Here is a 20,041-nt window from a genome sequence, read left to right on the forward strand (position 1 = left end):
AGGGCGGGCCCGAGGCACGGAGGGGAAGCCTGGGGCCTCTCGGAGGACCTGACGGGCCATGCCCTGGTCCCCCCGGGCCGCTCTCCTGCGGGACCTGGTGCTGGGCGTGCTGGGCATTGCCGCCTTCCTGCTGGATCTGGGCGCCGACCTGTGGGCCGCGGGTCAGTACGCGCGGCACGGCCGCTACCTGTGGGCGGCGCTGGTGCTGGCGCTGCTCGGCCTGGCCTCGGGCGCCCTGCAGCTCTTCAGCTGGCTCTGGCTGCGCGCCGACCCCGCCGGCCTGCACGGCCCGCAGCCCCCCGGCCGCTGCCTGGCGCTGCTGCACCTCCTCCAGCTCGGCTACCTGTACAGGTGAGGGGGGGCGCCGCCCCGCGCCTGGGCCCCGGGACCGGGGAGGCGCGGGACTGACACCTACCTGGCAGGCGTGGCATGGAGCTGGCTGCCGAGAAAACCTAGCCCTAGGGCATCGCACCTCCTCCCAGTGGTGTCCCGACCTTTGCCCCAAGAGAATCCCAGGGGAAGAGACTGAGGCCCAGAGAAGGAAGAGGAGTTTAGGGACTTTGATGTGAGACTTCTCAGATCCAACCCTAGCTTTGTCATTTTTGATCGTTCTACAATTGTCCCAGCCTTGTCCCCCCCCCCCCCCCCCGTATAAAACATCTGTAGAGCCAGGCACCTGTAGCTCACCCCTGTAATCCTGGCTTCTCAGAGGACTGAGATCCGAGAATCACCTTTCCCAGCCAACCTGAGCAGGAAAGTCTATGAGACCTGGATTTCCAATTAGCCAGCAAAAAGCTGCAAGCAGAGTTGTGGCTCATGTGGTAGAGTGCCAGTCCTGAGCAAAAAAAGCTAAGGGATATGTCCAGGCCCTAGTTCAAGCCCCAGTACTGGGACACACACATCAAAAAGCCATGTAGAGGGCTGGGAGTGTGGCTTGGTGGTAGAATGTTTGCCTAGCATGCACGAAGCCCTGGGTTTGATTCTTCAGTACCACATAAGCAGAAAAAAAGAAGAAAAAAAAAAAGCCAGAAGTAGCACTGTGGATGAAGTGGTAGAGTGCTAGCCTTGAGCAAACGCAGCTCAGGGACAGTGTCCAGGCCCTGAGTTCAAGCCCCAGGACTGGCAGGAAAAAAAAAAAAAGTCATGTAGAGCAGGGAGAAGGACAGAGTGAGAAAGTGTCCACACACAGTGTTGGTGGAGGACTGTCCCCACTGGAGCTTTTAGTCCTGGGTAGGGCCTTGGGTAAGTCATTGACCCCTCCAGCTCTCAGTTTCCTCAGGGCTCCAGTGGGGTTAGTAATAGTCTGGGCTTCTATTGAGTAGCTAAAGAAAATGACTTTAAATTGTCAGTCACAGAGTAGACATTCAACAAATGTGTGCCCACTTCATGATTACCTGGGCTTTCAAGCCATGACCCCAGGACAGGGCTCTTCCTTTTGTAGTTATGTTCTTCTCACTATAGCCATGATTCCCATCCCCAGACAGCAAGAGGATGGAGAGAGACCGCGTGACAGTGCTCCTTTCAGAACTAGCAGGGTCCTGCAGGGAGGAGGGAGCTGAAAGCAAGGGCCATAGTTCTGTGGACTGGTATGGGAAACCGGAGCCAGAATCTGCTATGGAGCTTTTCCTCTTTTCTTTTTTCCTTTTGTTCTATTATTATTGTTATTGTTATTATTATCATTGTTTTGTATGCCAATCATGGGGCTTTAACTCAGGGCCTGGGCTGTCCCTGAGCTTTTGTGCTCAAGGCCCATTTGGGCCACCTCTCCGCTTCTAGCTTTTTGGTGGTTAATTGGAGGTAAGAGTCTCATGGACTTTCCTGCCTGGGCTGACTTCAGTCTTCCGTCCTCAGATCTTAGCCTCTTCAGTAGCTAGGATTACAACTAGAATTATAGGTGTAAGCCACTGGTGCCCGGAATGGAACCTACCTTTGTGTGTGTGTATGTTTGTGCACATGCCTGCATCCATGCATGCCAATACTGGGGCTTGAACTCAGGGGCCCTGTGTTCTTGTTTGGTTTTGTTCAAGGCTCTTGCTGTACCACTTGAGTTACACTTCCACTTTTGGCTTTTTGCTGGATAATTGGAGGGAACAGTATCTTGGATTTGACTGCCTAGGCTGGCTTTGAACCTGGGTCTACAGGTCTCATCCACTTGAGCCCAGCTGGAACTCATCTTTTCAAACTTTCCAGATCTGGCCTTGACAAGGTTCTGTAGAGTCTCTAGCAGTGGGAAGAGGAGCTTTCATGTTGCCATTTGCTTGAGAGGCTGTGCAGATATCACTAAAATCCAGATGAGGGTGAGAGACACAGTTGTGAGAGTTTGGAAAAGCCTCTGTGGGCCTTGCGTCTTCCCTTATGTTTCTGCTGGGCCTTGGGTTGGAAAAACATGGTCTCTGTTCTTGCATTTGACTGGTCCCTGTTGGGGGACCCTGTTGGGAAAAAGAGCTTCATCAAAGGAAAGTCCCTGATAAGAAATATACTCATTATCTTGCCCATGTAATTGTAACCCCTCTGTACAGTATTTTCACAATAAAAAATAAAAAAGAAAAGTCCCAATGGGACTCTATTATTAGGCCATCCCTAATAGGGAAGTGACAGTCAGTGATGAATGACTGAGTGACCAGGCTTTCCTCCTAAGAGCCAAGTGATGTCATTTCTTGGGGGTGGGGGACATGGCGCCTCCACCACTACTTGGACCCCCTCCACAAGCCTGCCCTGCTCAACCTCCAGGCTCCCCTCTCTCTGTACAGTCTCCATCTTCATCTTTCTGGGGCAGGTTCTCATTCTCCCAAGGCTCTTCCCTCACCCTCTTTGCTTTGGCAGTACTAGGATTTGAACTCAGGGCTTCATGTTTGCTATGGAGACACTCTATCCCTGAGCCATGCCTCTCTCTGGCTCTTTTAGCTCTAGATGTTTTTTTTGCTATTGTTTTTTGTTTTGGTTGGTCATGGGGCTTGAACTCGGCCTGGGCGCTGTCCCTCAGCTCTTCAACTCAAGGCTAGCGCTCTACCACTTGAGCCACAGTGCCACTTCTGGCTTTTTCTATTTATGTGGTGCTGAGGAATCGAACCCAGGGCCTCTTGCATACGAGGCAAGCGCTCTCCCACTGAGGCATAATCCCAGCCCCCTCTAGCTGTTTTTGAGATAAGGTCTTGCTTGGTTTTTGTCTGGTCCATCTGGACGGTGATCCTCCTATTTATGCTTCCCTCTGGGGATGACAGGTACACACACCCCTTCCCCACTCCCAGCTTTTTCAGTTCAGATGGAATCTCATGAAGCTTTTTGATTGGAACCTAGAACTGCAATCTTCCTGATCTCAGCCTCCCAATGGATATGAGCCACTGGTGCCTGAATTCAGCAGCCTCCTAATGGAACCTCTGCCTCTGTCTTGTCCAAACACAGTCCGACCCCCCACTTGCCTGAGTTCAGAGGCATCCATGGCTCCCTCTGTCCATGGGTTCCCAGGAAAATCTCAGGCATGCATGGTAAAATAGCAACTACTGCAGGCCAGCTTTGTGGCCTGCCTTTGGGCTCAGTCCTCAGCCCCCACTAGCTTCCAGTGCCTTTCCCCTAAGTGTAAAATGAATGGACCAGGGTTATGAGGGCTTGGGACAGTGCTGGATCAGCAGGAGAAGCAGGTGGATTTGCCCCACTTTATAGATGAGGGAACAGCAAGGTGAGGCAGCTTGCCCAAGGCCCCATTGCCGTGTGGGTAAGCTGGGATGGTAGCTGGTCGGCTCCATGCCGTGAGGCAGGCCCTCAGCCGTCTCCTGGGCATGTGTGCTGCCTAGGTGCCTGCAAGGGCTGCGGCAGGGGCTGCTGGCATGGCGGCAGGAGGTGCCCTCCGAGTTCGACCTGGCCTACTCCGACTTCCTCTCCCTGGACATCAGCATGCTGCGCCTCTTCGAGACCTTCCTGGAATCTACCCCACAGCTTACGCTGGTGCTGGCCATCGTGCTGCAGAGTGGCCGAGCTGAGTACTACCAGTGTGAGTGCCCCCTCCCGGGCCAGCTGCTTCCTGCTAACATTGTGTGTGTGTGTGTGTCTGTGTGTGTGTGTGTGCTGGTCCTGGGACTTGAACTCAGGGCCCGAGTGCTGTGCCTTCACTTTTACACCAGTATCCACTTGAGATGCTTAGGTTTTATCGAGCATCTTTTCTTTGCTGGTGGCTGTGCTGGGGACGTGGCAGGGACTGAGGGCTCCTGCCCTGCCTGATGGCTTCCTGGAAATCCAGTAGTTTTAGTAAGTGTGCTCACAGGGAGGGGCAGAGGCAGCGGCTTGCAGGACCTCAGACACCACAGGGGAGGTTTGCACGGTGAGGAGGCTCGGCTCCAGAGGGGTTTCTGGGAAAGAGGAGTTAAGTGACTTTTAGAGGCCGAGCGAGGCTCTCCCTCACTCCTGATTCAGGGTTCAGAAGAGTTTTGCTATGCTCAGCCTTGTTGACCTCAAGCCCTCTGCTGTCAACACTCCAGCCTCCACCCTGTCCTCTGTCAGTGGGACCCAGGCTGGAGTGTCCTCCACTGCACGTTAAGCGGAGCTGTAGGAAGTGGAGCTGCTGGAACCCACTGGGTACTTGCTTCTGAGCTGTTAGGGAAGCACGTGTCCATACTACAGTGGCCCAGGGAGACCTCAGTGGGTTTTCTGGGCACTACTGGGATTTTTGCTCAGGATTTGGCAGGGGCTCTATCACCTGAGTCCCACCCTCAGCCCTTCTTCATTGTTTTTTTTGTAGGTCCTGAGGCTTGAACTCAGGGCATGAGCACTGTCCCTGAGCTTTTTCACTCAGGGCTGGCACTCTACCACTTTGGCCCACAGCACTTCTTCCAGTTGTCTGGTGGTTAATTGGAGAGGAGTCTGGGCTGGATTTGAACCACAATCCCCAGATCTCAGCCTCCTGAGAAGCTTCAAATTTTGTGTTGGTACTGGGGCTTGAACTCAGGGCCTTGAGCTCTCACTTGGCTTTTTTTGCTCAAGACTGGCACTCTTCCACTTGAGACATGCCTGCTGGTTAATCGGAGGTAAGAGTTTCATGGATCCTTCTGCCTGGGGTGGCTTCAAACCCTGATCCTCAGATCTCAGCCTGCTGAGTAGCTAGGATGACGGGCGTACAGCTTCAATGTTGTGGATTTTTTTTTTTTTTTTTTTAGCAGACATTTACTACCAGGTACTGGGCTGCCAGGGGACCCCAGGTGAGCAGAATCTTGTGTTCTAGCATCCTGGAGCCCAGAGGATTACTGTGTGGTGAGACTCGAGGTGGAACGGAGGAGGCGTTACAGGAACACCCTGGCACCGTGGAGTGGATGTGGTGGGGTCAGGATGGGGAGGCTTGCGGGGTGGCGCTCAGGGACGGGGCACGTGAGCTTCTGGCTGACCTCACAGTTCTGGCAAAAGTTGTTAAGTCCAGAAACTTCAGCCTGCTGGGAAGGCTGGGACACCAGCCTTGTCACCTAGAGAGTAGAGGTGGTTAAGAGAGGGTGGTGGCCATAGGAAAGAAATCAGGATGGGAGTGGGCCATGGGGGCGCAACAGGACACCTCTGTTGGATGGATGGGCAGGGAAGATGCACGTTAGAGTCACTCCAGTGCCGTGTCCATCCTCCCTGAGGCGTCTTCTAGTCCAGGTGGACATCCCGGAGGGAGGGATGAGACCCATCATAGCCTGGAGTCAGTGGCTCACACCTGCAATTCTAGTTACTCATGAGGCTGATACCTGAGGATTGAGAGGCAAAGCCAATCCAAGCAGACACATCCATGGAACTCCTAGCTCCAGTTAACCAGCAGAAGGCCAGAACTGGATGGGTGGCTGGAGTGGTAAAGGACTAGCCTTGAGCAAGAAAGCTAAGCAAGGGGACCAAGCCCCGAGTTCAAGCCCCAGTGCTGGCACCTCCCACCCCCTCTCACTTCTGGATCTTGGAAAGTCAGGACCATGGGTCAGGCTGACGGGGATGGGGGAGAGGGGGTGACACAGGGCAGGGCCGTCATCCCTCCTAACCCCAGGACAGCCCGCGGCTGGAGACCTGCGCCTCCCGCGGGATCGCGCGTCTCCTTTTTGACACGAAGAGAACCCAGACGGCTGCTTTTCAGACCTGAGGAAGCTTGGGCTTTCCTGGGAAAGGAAAAATTATGGGGCCTTAAGACTCAACTCTGTCGTCTTCTTGTAGGGGTTGGCATTTGCACCTCCTTTGTGGGCATCTCCTGGGCACTGCTGGACTACCACCGGGCCCTGCGCACCTGCCTTCCCGCCAAGCCCCGCCTGGGCGTGGGCTCCTCTGCCGTCTACTTCGTGTGGAATCTGCTGCTGCTGTGGCCCCGAGTCCTGGCCGTGGCCCTGTTTTCCGCCCTCTTCCCCCACTACGTGGCGCTGCACTTCCTGGGCCTGTGGCTGGTGCTGCTGCTCTGGGTCTGGCTCCAGGGCACAGACTTCATGCCAGACCCCAGCTCTGAGTGGCTGTACCGGGCCACTGTGGCCACCATCCTCTATTTCTCCTGGTTCAACGTGTCCGAGGGCCACACCCGGGGCCGGGCCACCATCCACCTGACGTTCCTCCTGAGTGACAGTGTCCTGCTGGTGGTCACCTGGGTGACCCAGAGCGCCTGGCTGCCCGGTGCGGCCGCCCTGCAGCTGTGGCTGCCCGTGGGCGGCGCCAGCTTCCTGCTGGGCGTGGCTCTGCGCCTCATCTATTACCGCTGGCTGCACCCCAGCTGTCACTGGGAGCCCGATGGGGTGGACGGCGCCCGGGGTCTCCTCCCTCCCGAACACGGCCTGTTGCCCCGGAACAGGCGTGCGAGTCAGCTGGCTCGGAACTTTTTCCCCAAGGTCAGGGCTGAGGCTGCTGTGCCCGGGAAGGGAGATGTGAACGGGGCCCTTTGAGGTCACGTGGCACCCAGCCACGGGCAGCTGAGCCCAGGCAGGCCGGGACATGACACTGGGTAGAGCCGGTGCCCCCGAAGCTGCCCACTGATGCATTCCCACCTCCAAAGTAATCGGCGGCGGGGCTGTCCCCCTGCCTCGGTTCCCGGCTCCCAGGCTAGAAGGCTCGGAGGCCCCTGGAGAGTGTTCTCCAGAATTCTTCCCTTCTGTACCCCATTCACTCAACAAATGCTTCCTGAGAGCTTCTGTACCCAGAACGTATTTTCTCACCTTGGGACCAGCTGCTGCCCGAGTGCCGTTTTATTCCTGCCTCAACCAGTCCTGGGTGGCACCTCACAGGCAGGCGGCTGTGGGTACCCAGCTGCGGGTGGCCCTGCCAGCTGCCTGAATCTGGGCAGCAGCCTCAGCCTTTGTCCCTGCTCTCCGGGCCGCCTCGAAGTGCCTTGTGGACCTGTGCCGTCTGGGCCACGCAGAGCCCATTGAGTATTTTTCTTTCTAGCCAGTGCATCTCTACCTCAGCGAGTATATGGCAGAGTGTGTGCTGCCGGTGTGTGCAAGTGAGGACACATGCTGCTTTCCACAGTGTTATTGGGTTGTGATTAAAACCCTGGGAAATCTTCCACTCTAGACTGTGTCATTAATACCTTTTGGAAGGAGTGGGGACGTGTAGTTCTTTATGATTGGCAAAGGCACCTGGGAGAGAAGAGGGCTGGCGTGGTGCCGCTTCTTTGTTTTCCAAGGTTTAGGAGCTGAGCTGGTGTAGGGTTGCTCACTGGCTGGCACGAGGGCTGGCTGGACCCCAGCTCTGCCGCTAGCAGCCAGAGCATCTGTAGGAGCAGGCGGAGGAAGGCCTCTGCTAGGAGCTCTTCAAAGGTTACATGGTGAGGTGCTTATGGGATGTCACTTCCATGGTGGTTCTGTAGAACCTTTTGCTGGTCTGGGAGGTGTGTGGTTTGGAGAAGGACGAAAGGACAGAAGGTTTCTGTTACCAGGTATGGGATCCACAACTGAGGATACTTAGTTCTGCTATTTAGTGGAGATACAATGAACAGTGTAACATTTAATGTATTATAATATTATGTGCTAACACCAGCAACTCACTGTTAACAGAAAAGGCCATTAAAATAATCCTCATCTTGGCCAGGTAGTGGTTCATGCCTGTAATTCCCAACCACTGGAGGCAGGGTTTGGGAGGATCATGAGTCAAGGCCAGCTTAGTCAAAAAGTTAATGAGATTGCATCTTAATAAATAAGATGGCTGTGATGTGCTACACCCATAATCCCAGTTATGCAGGAAATAAGTAGGAGGATTGTTGTCTAAGGTCAGCTACCCCCAGACAAAAATACAAGACCTCATCTGAAAAAGCAAAAAATGCTGGGGGTTTGGCTTAAGTGGCAGAGCACCAGCTTAGTAAGCATAACTCTACTGTTCAAATCCCAGTACCATTGAAAAGCAAAACAAAAATATCTTCTCATAAAATACCTTGTTCAAAATTCTTTTAACTGAATACATTTAAACATACACAACCTGAGATCACTGCTGTTTTCTCTCATGCAAGAGTTGAGACCTGGAGGGTAGGCTTGATTGGGCTTAGTGCGCCACATGGCTTGAGACGTCTTAGGAGTTTCACCAATCTAAGTCAAATAATCTAATTAGTTTTTCTTCTTGTCATATGTAAAGACGAGGCAGGTTCAAGGAGAAGCCATGTGTCCCAAAAGATGAGCCAACATTTTAGACAACTCCCCATTTCCCACCTGAGGAAATCTAAAAACATACACACACACACACACACACACACACACACACACACAAACTACCCCCCCCCCCCAGCTTCGTATTTTGCATATTCTAGATGAAACTGATATGTCTGCAATTAAAGCTAAGCAAAAAAAGCCTGGAGCTGTGGCTAACATCTGTAATCTTAGCTACTCAGAAGGCTGAGATCTGAGCATCATGGTTCAAAGCCAGCCTGGGCAGGAAAGACAGTGAGACTTATCTCTAATTAATTACCAAAAAGACAAATTGGGGGAGTGGGAAGATGGCTCAGTGGCAGAATGTTTGCCTTGCATGCATGAGGCCCTGGGTTTGATTCCTCAGCACCACATAAGCAGAAAAAGCTGCAAGTGGCGTTGTGGCTCAAGAGGCAGAGCGCTAGCCTTGAGTTGAAGAGCTGAGGGACAGCACCCACAATCAACCAAAAAAAAAAAGAAAAAAAAGAAAAATTGGCTTCTTTTTAATAAAGCTTAGCACATATGACAGGAATTATTCCAGTTCTAACCTAAAAAAGCAATGTATTTTAGAAATAATTCAGAAATATGAAATATTCCCTTGCAAATTAAAATTCATTTTCATGTATGTGTATATGGAGAGAGAGCGCACGCGAGCGCATGAGAGAGCTGGTCCTAGGGCTTGAATTCAGGGCCTGGGTGCTGTCCCTGAGCTTTTTCATTTTTTTGGGGGGGGAGGTCCAGTCGTGGGACCTGGGCGCTGTCCCTCAGCTCTTCAGCTCAAGGGGCTAGCACTCTACCACTTGAGCCACAGCGCCACTTCCGGCTTTTTTCTTTTTGCTTGTGTGGTGCTGAGGAATCAAACCCAGGGCCTCAGGCATGCAAGGCAAGCGCTCTACCACTGAGCCACCTTCCCAGCACTGAGCTTTTTCACTTGAGGCTAGCACTCTACCATCTCTACCACTTGAACCACAGCTCCACTTCTGGCTTTTTGGTGGTTAACTGGAGATAAGTTTTGGGACTTTCCTGCTGGCTTTGAACTGTGATTCTTAGTTCTCAATCTCCTGAGTAGTTAGAGACAATGAGCCACTGGTACAGGGCTGCTTTAGTTTTGTTGTTGTTAGTTATGGGGCCTTAACTCTGGACCTGAGCACTGTCCCTGAGCTCTTTTTGCTCAAGGCTAGTTCAAAGCCAGTGCTCTACCACTTTGAGGCACAGCGCCATTTCTGGTTTTCTGGTGGTTTACTGAAGAATCTCATGGACTTTTCTGCACAGGCTGGCTTTGAACGGTGATCCTCAGATCTCAGCCTCATGAGTAGCTAGGATTACAGGTGTGAGCCACCAGCACTGGGTGGCAGTTTTTTAAAAGTTACTTTTTTGTCGGTCGTGGGGCTTAAACTCTGGGCCTGGGTGCTGTCCTTTAGCTCTTCAGCTCAAAGTTAGCACCCTACCTCTTGAGCCACAGCCTCACTTCTAGTTTTCTGGTGGTTTATTGGAGATAACAGTCTCAGGGACTTTCCTGCCCGGGCTGGCTTTGAACTGTGATCCTCAGATCCTCAGCCTACTGAATAGCTAGGATTACAGGTGTGAGCCACTGATGCTGGGTTAAATTACTTTTTTAAATAAAATTAAGGACCCAGTTATCGACAGGGTGATATCTTTCCCTGAACGCTTTATTCTGATCAAGCATGATTAGTGCCAACACATGGGATAATGGGAATAATCTTATTCAGAAAAGACAGGAGTGCTGGGAAGGTGGCTCGTTGGTAGAGTGCTTGCTTTCCATGCGTGAGGCCCTGGGTTCCATTCCTCAGCACCACAGAAGCAGAAAAAGCAGGAAGTAGTGCTGGGGCTCAAGTGGTAGAGCGCTAGCCTTGAGCTGAAGAGCTGAGGGACAGCGCCCAAAGTTCAGGCCCCAGAACCAACCAAAAAAAAGACACAGGAAAGTCTATATAGAAAATAAAAACTTTATTTTTTTCAAGTTTATAAGATAGTTCCCATTACATAGAACATTATGGTCAAGGATTCTACAGCCACAAATGCCCGCAGTCACATAAATATATCCAATTTGACCAATGCCCAATGCCTTTCCTGCTAAGAGGCAGGTGAAGTCCAGAGGGAGAGCTGGGTGTGGAGTAGAAATCTTAGCCAACTCAATGGGCTGGCTCCTGCGGGTGCGTGGGGAGCAGCCGGAGCGCAGCTGCGCGGCGGGGGGCGGAGCTGCTGATCGACGCTGCCACACACCTAGACTTGTGATGACTTGAGAATCTCAGAATTCCGATTTGGCTTCTTCAACATACGTATCTGCTGAATTCTAATTTCCAGATGAAAATGAAAAGCAGTTTAAGGAGAAAACAAGCCTGCTCAAGAGGGGGCCCTAACTGCTCCCTGGGGAGGAAAAGAGGGGCTCAAGTTCACCACTCCTGGGCCTAGCCCAGGCTCTCGGGGGAGGACGGCCGGAGCCTGCTCTGCCTGGGGTTCCTTCAGTTCTGTGGCCCCGCTCTCCGGGCAAGGTAGTGTGCAATTAGAAGCTCCACATCCTGTAGCTGAGTTCGCCCGTCACATCCTACCCGACACTGTGGAAACTGAACAAGCGGCAAGTATGGGGACTCTAGCTTTGCCCCTTAACTTGCAGGGCAGAAGACAGAAACAGCCCAAATCAAACAAAAGCCCAAATGGGCACCTAAATGTGGAGCAGGGGTCCCCTCTCCTGGACATCACCAGCTGCCCCATCGGACAGGGTGATGCTAAGGCACAGTTAGTTTTACATTCGAAAGTCACGCCACCTCCAGAGCCACCACAGAAACAGCTCCCACTGCTAGATGCCCCATCGCCTTCCGGAACAGTGCCAGGCAGGGCAGGTCCCCATGTGGCCAGCTTCAGTGCACTCCCTCTTGTGGGAAGAGGGGTCCTGCCTTGTGGGAGGCTCAGGCCCGAGCCTCCAGCAACTTTTCCTTCCCTTCCAGGTCCTTGGGCGGGGAGGGGAGCAAGGGCAGTGACCCCTGGACGATCGCTCTTGGCGAGGATGACCTAGAAGGACCTGCTTCTCATCTGTCCTCTCCATGAGGACGGCGGCCGCCAGAGAGCAGAGGCTGCTCCGTTCAGAACTTCTCACCACTTCTCACTGGCCAAGTCTAATTTCCTCTTGGAAAGAGCTAAGCTGGGCAGTGAGAGTAAGAGGAAAAGGCCATACTCTAGGAATAAAGAACTCTCCCAGAGTAGAGGGTGGCTGCTAGGGCGAACAGCCTGCGCAGGGTGAGGCCCAGACCCAGTGGGGGGGCCTCTGTCCAGACCAGAAGTCAACAGCTACCGTGGAAGTGAGCGGAGGGCCGAGAGCTTTCCAACAAGGCAGGGCAGCATGTGGGCAGCAGCTGTGGACAGACCGGGAAGGTTGGCCTCAGAATCCCTCCCTGCTCGCACTCCCATCCGGAAACAGAGGCCACGGCATCTAAATGATGGAAGCCTCTTCCTAAACCTTAGACCATGAAGTGCTTCCCGCCAGCTCTAAGCCTGGGCAGCAGCTGTGTGAGCCTGTGTTGGAAAGAATCTTGCTGCCTTGTGCTTCGACATCTGTGGGAATGGGTACACAGCATTGAGGACCTGAGATTTCAGCGGGGGTTGCTTTAAGGACCTCCTTCTGAGGCCCAAGGCTGCAATGGGGAAGTTCAAACCTTCTGAGCAGGTGTGCGGGTAATCCTGGAGAGAGAGGGCATCCACAGAAACACAGGTAGGCTAGGAGGCGGGATGAGGGCTGGGACCAACACCAAGCTGGCAGGGGCAGGCTGAGGGGTGAGCTCGCACCTGGCTCTGGATTTCAGACATGAAACAGAAGAACTAGTGCTCTCATTTAAATCAAGGAAGTCTTTCTGCTTTCCCACCTTAGAATGGGATTTGAAAGTAGGGTGTCCCATAGGAAATTAGGTTCCTGGCAGAGATCTGGGTAAATTCCCGCCTAGGATACCCTGCAGGTGAAGGGCCTCCTCCAGGAAGTAGCTAGGAGCTTGTGCTTAGGCTTGAGTTGACCTCTTTACCCGCTTGGGCAGGGCCTGGCTGGAGCTGGAGCCGGGTGCAGTGGATGAGAGGCTCTGAGGGCGGGGAGGGATCCAGGAGGGGTCGGGAAGCGGCTGAAGGAGAGTGTCCGGCAGGAGAGGGCTTCTCTGCAGGAGAAATAATTGGAATCTTCTGGTCTCAAGAGCCAAAGTGGATGAAATATCCTAAGAAGCCTGTGTCCCTTGTCTCCAGTTTGATGGCTAAGCCTCCTGGGATGGAGTTTCTAAGTCAGAGTCCACCAGACAGCTTCAAATTTACTGCCTAAGGAAAGAGGTTTCAGGGTTGTGCCATGTAGTTTAAGGGGAAGCGGGACTGAGGGGGGACTGAGGCTCTAGGATGCGGTGCCAAAGCCTAAAGTTCACCAGTACCCAGTGCCCACCATGGAGCGAGCCAGCTGAGGGGCAGAGGAGGAAGTGCCGCCACCGAGGGTTTCGGCTCCTTCAGCGACTGTTTGTATGGAAGCCTCCACGCCTCTTTCTTGACAGGACAGGGGAACCTGCTTCAGAGAGCAGACCCTCCCCTCTATACACGGCATCCCCTAAAGACGGTAGGGGACGGCCTCCCAAACGCCGCTGCACTGCCCCTTACCACAAGGGGCAGCAGTGCCACTTGCTCGCAGACTGAGTACAATCGTACCCCGAGAATTCCCTTTTGTGTTTTTCCTTTCTGGAAACAAAACACAGAAGAATGAAAAGCACTGCAGCTGCAGAAAGGTGATGTCCCCCCCCAACCCCCCCCGTCCTGTCTAGTGTGCGTGAGGATGGACACAGGCTGTGCTCACTCTTGGCAAAAGTTGCAGTTGTTGGTTTTGATTGTGTTCTCGCCAGCATTCCAGAGAGGGCGGGGAGGAGAGGAGAGGAGAGAGAAGGAGAGACAGCTAGACAGCCAGACAGAGACAGAGACAGAGGAGAGAAAGTAAGGAAGTTCCCAGTTGCTTCTGGCTCCCTTCAGGAGAGAAAGGAGCCCACAGGAAGTCCCCCATTCCAGTTCTTAGAGGAAGTCAAGCTCCAAAGCCTGGTGAAGGGACACTAGGTCTCCGTGGTTTGTGATCCTCCAGAAGGGCATGTTGTGCTGCAAGAGAGGGGACAGCTGGTGAGCCCAACTCCTCCTGGGCGCTTTTACTTGCTCAGCCCCATCCTCCACAGACCCCTCCCAGAGCACAGGCTAGTAACTATCACAGGGCCCAACTCTCAGGACTGTCAGTCAGGAAGAAATAAGTTGAATGTATGAACGTTTTGTACAACTGTGAGAAGTTCTGATTAGGTTTCAGTGATAACTGTACTTCCATGAGGCCTGTCCCAGTGATTACATAAGATCTTCAGGATCAAATGAAATGTCTCAGATAAAATGAGTATTAGCTGGATGCTGATGGTTCATGCCTGTAATCCTGGTTACTCAGGAGGCTGAGATGGTTCAAAGCCAGCCCAGGCAGGAAAGTCCGGGAGACTCTTATTAAATCTCCAATAAATCACCAGAAAACTGGAAGTGGCACTGTGGCTCCAGTGGTAGAGCGCTCGCCTTGAGCTGAAGAGTTGATGGACAGCGCCCAGGCCCAGAGTTCAAGCCCCAGGACTGGCAAAATAAATCAACTGGGGTGGCACACACAGAACTCTATACAGATCTAGCTACAGATGAAGGAATTCAAAGAGGACAAGTAAATTGTCTAAAGCCACACAGCTAGTAAATGCATGGGCTTTGAACTTGTCTGATTTTATTTTACTTTTTTAAAAATAGGGTCTCTTTATGTTGCTCAGGTTGACCCCAAACTTCTAAGCTCAAGTGATCCTCTTCTCTGCCTCCAGAGTAGCAGGCATGGCAGACATGCACAGCCACTGCACCTAAATGAACCTGCCTGACTTTAGATTCCAGCCAAAGACTTCCATCATCTGTTTCCTTTCCTGCATTCAGAAGGAATGACCTGGAGCTGGGACCCGTTTTTGTTTTGGTTTGTCATGGGGCTTGAACTCTGGGCCTGGGCGCTGTCCCTCAACTCTTCAGCTCATGGCGAGTGCTCTTCCATTTGAGCCATAGTGCCACTTCCGGTTTTCTGGTGGTTAATTGGAGGTAAGAGTCTCCCGGGCTTTCCTGCCTGGGCTGGCTTTGAACCATGATCCTCACATCTCAGCCTCCTGAGTAGCAAGGATTACAGGCATGAGCCACCAGTGTCCAGCTGGGACCTGTATAGTGATGGGGTTACCAGTAGGAAGGATTTTCATTACAAAAACAACTCTCTGGGCTGGGATGGTGGCTCAATGGTAGAGTCTTGCCTTGCATGCATGAGGCCCTGGGTTCAATTCCTCAGCACCACATAAGCAGAAAAAAGCCAGAAATGGCGCTGTGGCTGAAGTGGTAGAGCGCTAGAGGGACAGCACCCAGGCCGAGTTCAGGCCCCATGACCAACCAAAACCAAAACCAAAGCCAAAACAAACAAAAAAATAACTCTCCATTGATATCCTCCCCATTACCACTTCTAGTCTGAAGCCCAGAAAAGAATGATTCCTTTCCGTAATCAAGCCTCATGCTCTTGATGGTCACCTTGAATAAAGGCAATGGTGGAGCCCACATCAGGATTAATGATGGAATCCATGTAACTAGGAGGAATGCTTTGAAGATTCCTGAGTGGCAGGAAGGAGGGGCTAGGGGAGGAGCTAACCTTGTACTGGGAAAGCTCCATCTGAGGGGAAAATTACCTTTCTCATTCCTTAAAGAAAAACAGAGCTGGGCATTGGTGGCTCATGTCTATAATCTTAACTGTTCAGGAGGCTGAAATCTGAGGACTGCAGTTCAGTGAGTCAGGGCAGGAAAGTCCATGAGACTCTTATCTCCAATTAACCACCAGAAAATTTTAAGTGGTGCTGTAGCTCAAAGTGGTAGAGCACTAACCTTGAGCAAAAGCTTAGGGATAGTGCCCAGGTCTTGAGTTCAAGCCCTATGACTGACAAAAACAAAAAGCAAAAAATGGGACCCAGGCTCATGCTTGTAATCCTAGCTACCCAGAAACCATGATCTGAGGATCGCAGTTTGAAGCCAGCCTGCGCAGGAAAGCACATAAGAACCTTATCTTCAATTAGCTACCAAAAATGCTGGAAGCCTGGAAGTGGAGCTGTGGCTCAAAGTGCAGAATGCTAGTTTTGAGCACAAAACCTAGGGAACGGTGAATTGAAGCCATAGGACTGCACAAAAAAAAAAAAAAGAAGAAAGAAAAAAAATGAAAGAATGGGAGAAGGAAGTGAAGGAAAGAAAACACTACAGTTGCCCAAACATCTGAGTTGTACAACAAACTGAGTTTTACCATTTTGTTTTACTGTTTTTTGAATTGCTCACAGCGCACACACTCTTTTCTTCACCACGGTTACCTGTTTGGCTGCAATTTCTTCATCTCGTCCATCTCCAATCACTACATATGTGACTTTCTTTCCAAATCGTGACACAATTCTCTCAAAGCAGCTCTCTTTACCTGAGGAGAAGAAATTTGTTATTAGCAGTTTCTTCCCTACTGTTTTTCAACACCAAAGATGCAGACTGCTGCTGAATTCATCTACCTGTGCTTGGACGGAAACAAGTGGCAGACCGCGCAGTCTGGTAGGGAGTTCTGGGCAGGAGTCAGAGATCCCATTGGAGCTAATAGGCTTGGGCAGAGCAAGCGAATGTGTGCCATTATGACTGTTTTTATTTTTTACTTTGCCAGTCCTGGGGCTGGAACTCAAGACCTGGGCACTGTCTCTGAGCTGCTTTTGCTCAAGGCTAGCGCTCTACCACTTGAGCCACAGCTCCACTTCCGGCTTTTTCTGTGTATGTGGTACTGAGGAATCGAAACTAAGGCTTCAGGCATGCTAGGCAAGCACTCTACCAGTAAGACACATTCCTAGCCACTATGATAATTTATTTTAACCTTCAGTCCAGGTGAAGTCTCCAAATGGTGTGAGGGAATTTCAAAATGGGAGGCCATGGGGCCGAGGCTGTGTGAGCAGTCAATGGCACCTCCCTCTTCCTGCGCATCCAGAGCATTTTCTTATTTACTCCCTCACTTAATTCTCAAAATAATTCATGAGACAGATACCATTCCCCTCTTTACAGAGGACAGTGGACTGCATAGGTTTAGTGGCTTGCCTTAGGTCACAAGCAAGCCAGCAGCGAGATTTGACCTGACCATTGTGCTATGAAGAATGGTTTTCACGGGAAATTTTTTTGTTTTTTGTTTTGTCGGTCATGGGGCCTGAACTCTGGGCCTGGGCTCTGTCCCTCAGCTCTTCGGCTCAAGGCTAGTGCTCTAGCGCTTCAGCTACAGTGCCACTTCTGGCTTTTTCTTCCCAGCCCTTGATGGTGAAATGTTTTAAAATGGGAAGAAGTGGAAGCATAGGGCCCCAGTTTCTTATTAGAAATAAAATATGGAGGGCTGAGAACGTGGCTTAGTGGTAGAGTGCTTGCCTAGTGTGCATGAAGCCCTGGGTTCAATTCCTCAGTACTACATACACATAAAAAGCTGGAAGTGGCATTGTGGTTCATGTGGTAGAGTGCTAGCCTTAAGCATAAGCAGCTCAGGGACAGCGCCCAGACCTTAAGTTCAAGCCTCAGAACTGACAAAAAAAAAAGAAAATATGGAAAAAAGCCATATTTATAACTCATGATTTTCTAGCAATGGTTTTGGGCACAAGCCTTGTATATTTTTTTCTTGGTGGAGCTATAGAGAGTGGTAGGGGGAACTCCAGAGCACAAGCAAAAAAAATCTGACCACATTTACTGAACTGAGAGATTGCAGCATTAAAACTGGCTTTGGGAAATGAATGATATAAGTCCATCACAGTTCTGAGAAATATGCCAGGGTATCAAATTCAAGTATCTAAAACATGCTCAGAGCATATCTCTGTAGGAAAGAGCTATTATTTGCATAAATAAAAGGAAATTGTATCCTTGCTATTTCTTCACCATTTCCATTTTTGTTCTGGTGAGTCAAGGGGCTTGAATCTGATCAGGGGCTCGGTGCTGTTTCTGAGCTTTTCTGCTCAAAGCTAGCACTGTACTACTTGAGCCACAGCTCCACTTACGGTTTGCTAGTGGTTAATTGGAGATAAGAGTCTTACAGACTTTCCTGCCTGGGCTGGCTTTGAATGTTTTCCTCAGATCTCAGCCTCCTGAGTAGCTAGGATAACAGGTGTGAACCAGTTTTTTTTTTTTTTTTTGGTCAGTCCTGGAGCTTGAACTCAGGGCCTGGGAATTGTTCCTGAGCTACCATTTTGGTATTTATTTCCCTATGTCTTCAGTTAGGCAGATTCCTAATTTAGTTCCTCTTCTTCCGGCTATTTTAACCTTCTCTTCTTGCCAGATCCAATGACTTAGCAGCAGGGCGCTTTTCTCAAGATGCCTGACTGCCATCTGGTGGAAGGTAGTGGTACTTACCATGTACAAAGACAGACCGTAACTGACAAGCACCTCCATCTTAACATTCATCTCTAAACATATCTGAATAGCTCTACCTCTCCTACATCCTAGCTCATGGGCCCCGTGACTGTCTCCTGGACCAGACACTATCCATTCTGGTCCAATCATTTTTTATTTTTTTTCAAATTCTTTATTGTGATTAACTGATTACATAATTTCCCAAATTTCATAGTATTGTGGGATAGTGATGCTTAGTCACAAACACATTCTAACTTTCATGGGGCAAATTGTCTATCGTGGTCTATAACATTTGAGTTCTATGAGCTTTGCAATACAGTATTTCTTCCACATTGGGTGATATGTACATTTCTTTTGTTTTGCAGCGTCAGCTCTTCCCTCTTTCCCACTGGTTCCCTCCATCCCATCGCTGCCATTGAGTTGCTTGGTTCATTTTGATCAATGTCCAGTGCAGCTGATGGGTCCCGCTGTTGTATGTTTTTCCCTGATTCCCTCTAGTTCTGTGGTCCTCCTGGTTTCCCTCCGGTGTGCATATATATGCCATATATGTGATCAGCAGCATGGGTTATTTAGTAGTGATTGACCACATGAGTGAAAGTCATTCTGGTCCTTTTAAATAAAAGGCTCGTGCTGGGAATGTGGTTTAGTGGTAGAGTGTTTGCCTAGCATGCATGAAGCCCTGGGTTCGATTCCTTGGTACTACATAAACAGAAAAAAAGCCACAAGTGGCACTGTGGCGCAAGTGCTAGAGAGCTAGCTTTGAGCAAAAGAAGCTCAGGGAGGGCTGGGAAGGTGGCTCAGTGGTAGAGCGCTTGCCTTGCATGCATGAGGCCCTGGGTTCAATTCTTCAGCACCACATAAGCAAAAAGAAAAAAGCCGGAAGTGGCACTGTAGCTCAAGGGGTAGAGCGCTAGCCTTGAGCTGAAGAGCAGAGGGACAGCGCCCAGGCCCTGAGTTCAGGCCCCACGACCAGACCCCCCCACAAAAAAAGAAAAAAAAAAGAAGCTCAGGGACAGCACCCAGGTCCTGAGTTCAAGCCCAGGACTGGAAAAATAAATAAGTAAGAAATAAATAAATAAAAGGCTGGACTTGGAGCACACAGGTGCTTCAGTGCTGGTATTTGCAATGGCAGTCAGGCATTGCATTTCTCTGGCACATTTAATTGCTATTGCTGGGTAAATTCACATCAGTCTCACAAATGAAACCTAATTTAGTTCAAACATTAAGTAACTCAGCTAATAGTGACTTATTATGTTCTTTGTCAAATTCAACCTCTCAACCTCTGCCAGACCCACATTCCAGTAGGAATTGTCTACAGAAAAGAACTTGTGAGTTGGTTTCATACTTTCTCCTAAGACCCAGCAAAGGAACATGTCATAGTCAGGGACAAGGACACAGACACATTTTCATTATCCTGGCATGCACTCATCAAGGATGAAACACGCTTTGGAGCATCTCTTCTGTGAGTATGAAGAGGCCGAGAGAGTATCAACAGTTATCAGTTGTCAACTGTCACTATAAGCACTCCTTTCTCAGGAGGACAAGGCAGTTTACCAAACCCAATGACTGTTCTTTTTTTAAAAAAAATATCTTCTATGTCTTATACAAAGATATTGAAAATTATAGACACTCCTGTGTTTTATTTTGAGAATTCAAATTTTGCTTTTCCTAATATCTGGAATGTACACTTCTGCTTCCCTTCCACTGGAGAAGGCACCTGTCCTGGACCACTGCCTGAAGGTAGGTTCCAAGTCAGGATTTTGTCAAGGCTGTATCCTACCTCCTGCCTGGGCCATAGCTTCTGTAAAGGTATCTCTTGTCAGCTCTGCCTTCATAGTTCCCCCAGCTAAAGTATTACAACGCCTCCTAACTGTCCTCAAGATAGCACACGCCGTGAAACTGATCCACTGAAGGTTTGGATCAGATCATGCGATCTTCCAATCAAAACCTTACGAAAGTGTTTCATTCTGTGAGGCCCCCAGGGTCTCCCACCACCT

General features: G+C 50.6%; 2 protein-coding genes across 3 annotated transcripts in view; one reads left to right on the top strand and one right to left on the bottom strand.

The window, feature by feature from the left end:
• Nucleotides 1-5: 5 nt before the first annotated feature.
• Xkr8 (XK related 8) lies at nucleotides 6-7,530 on the top strand. The gene is made up of 3 exons (XM_042688634.1): nucleotides 6-351; nucleotides 3,792-3,988; nucleotides 6,160-7,530. Exons 1-3 carry the CDS (start codon nucleotides 59-61, stop codon nucleotides 6,867-6,869), a joined length of 1,200 nt encoding a protein of 399 aa, XP_042544568.1. The 5' UTR covers nucleotides 6-58; the 3' UTR covers nucleotides 6,870-7,530.
• Nucleotides 7,531-10,544: 3,014 nt separating this feature from the next.
• Eya3 (EYA transcriptional coactivator and phosphatase 3) overlaps nucleotides 10,545-20,041 on the bottom strand; it is an 84,296-nt gene continuing 74,799 nt past the window's right edge. For both annotated transcript variants that reach the window (XM_042688681.1, XM_042688680.1), the window contains 2 exons: nucleotides 16,004-16,104; nucleotides 10,545-13,718 (listed from right to left, as the gene is read on the bottom strand). In XM_042688681.1, the coding sequence (XP_042544615.1) occupies nucleotides 13,638-13,718; nucleotides 16,004-16,104 (182 nt within the window). In that variant the 3' untranslated portion in view covers nucleotides 10,545-13,637. The remainder of the gene's footprint in view (nucleotides 13,719-16,003; nucleotides 16,105-20,041) is intronic.

This window comes from Dipodomys spectabilis, unplaced genomic scaffold, assembly GCF_019054845.1.
Source record: "Dipodomys spectabilis isolate Male_0828 unplaced genomic scaffold, ASM1905484v1 ptg000118l, whole genome shotgun sequence".
In the NCBI taxonomy this organism is placed as follows: domain Eukaryota; kingdom Metazoa; phylum Chordata; class Mammalia; order Rodentia; family Heteromyidae; genus Dipodomys; species Dipodomys spectabilis.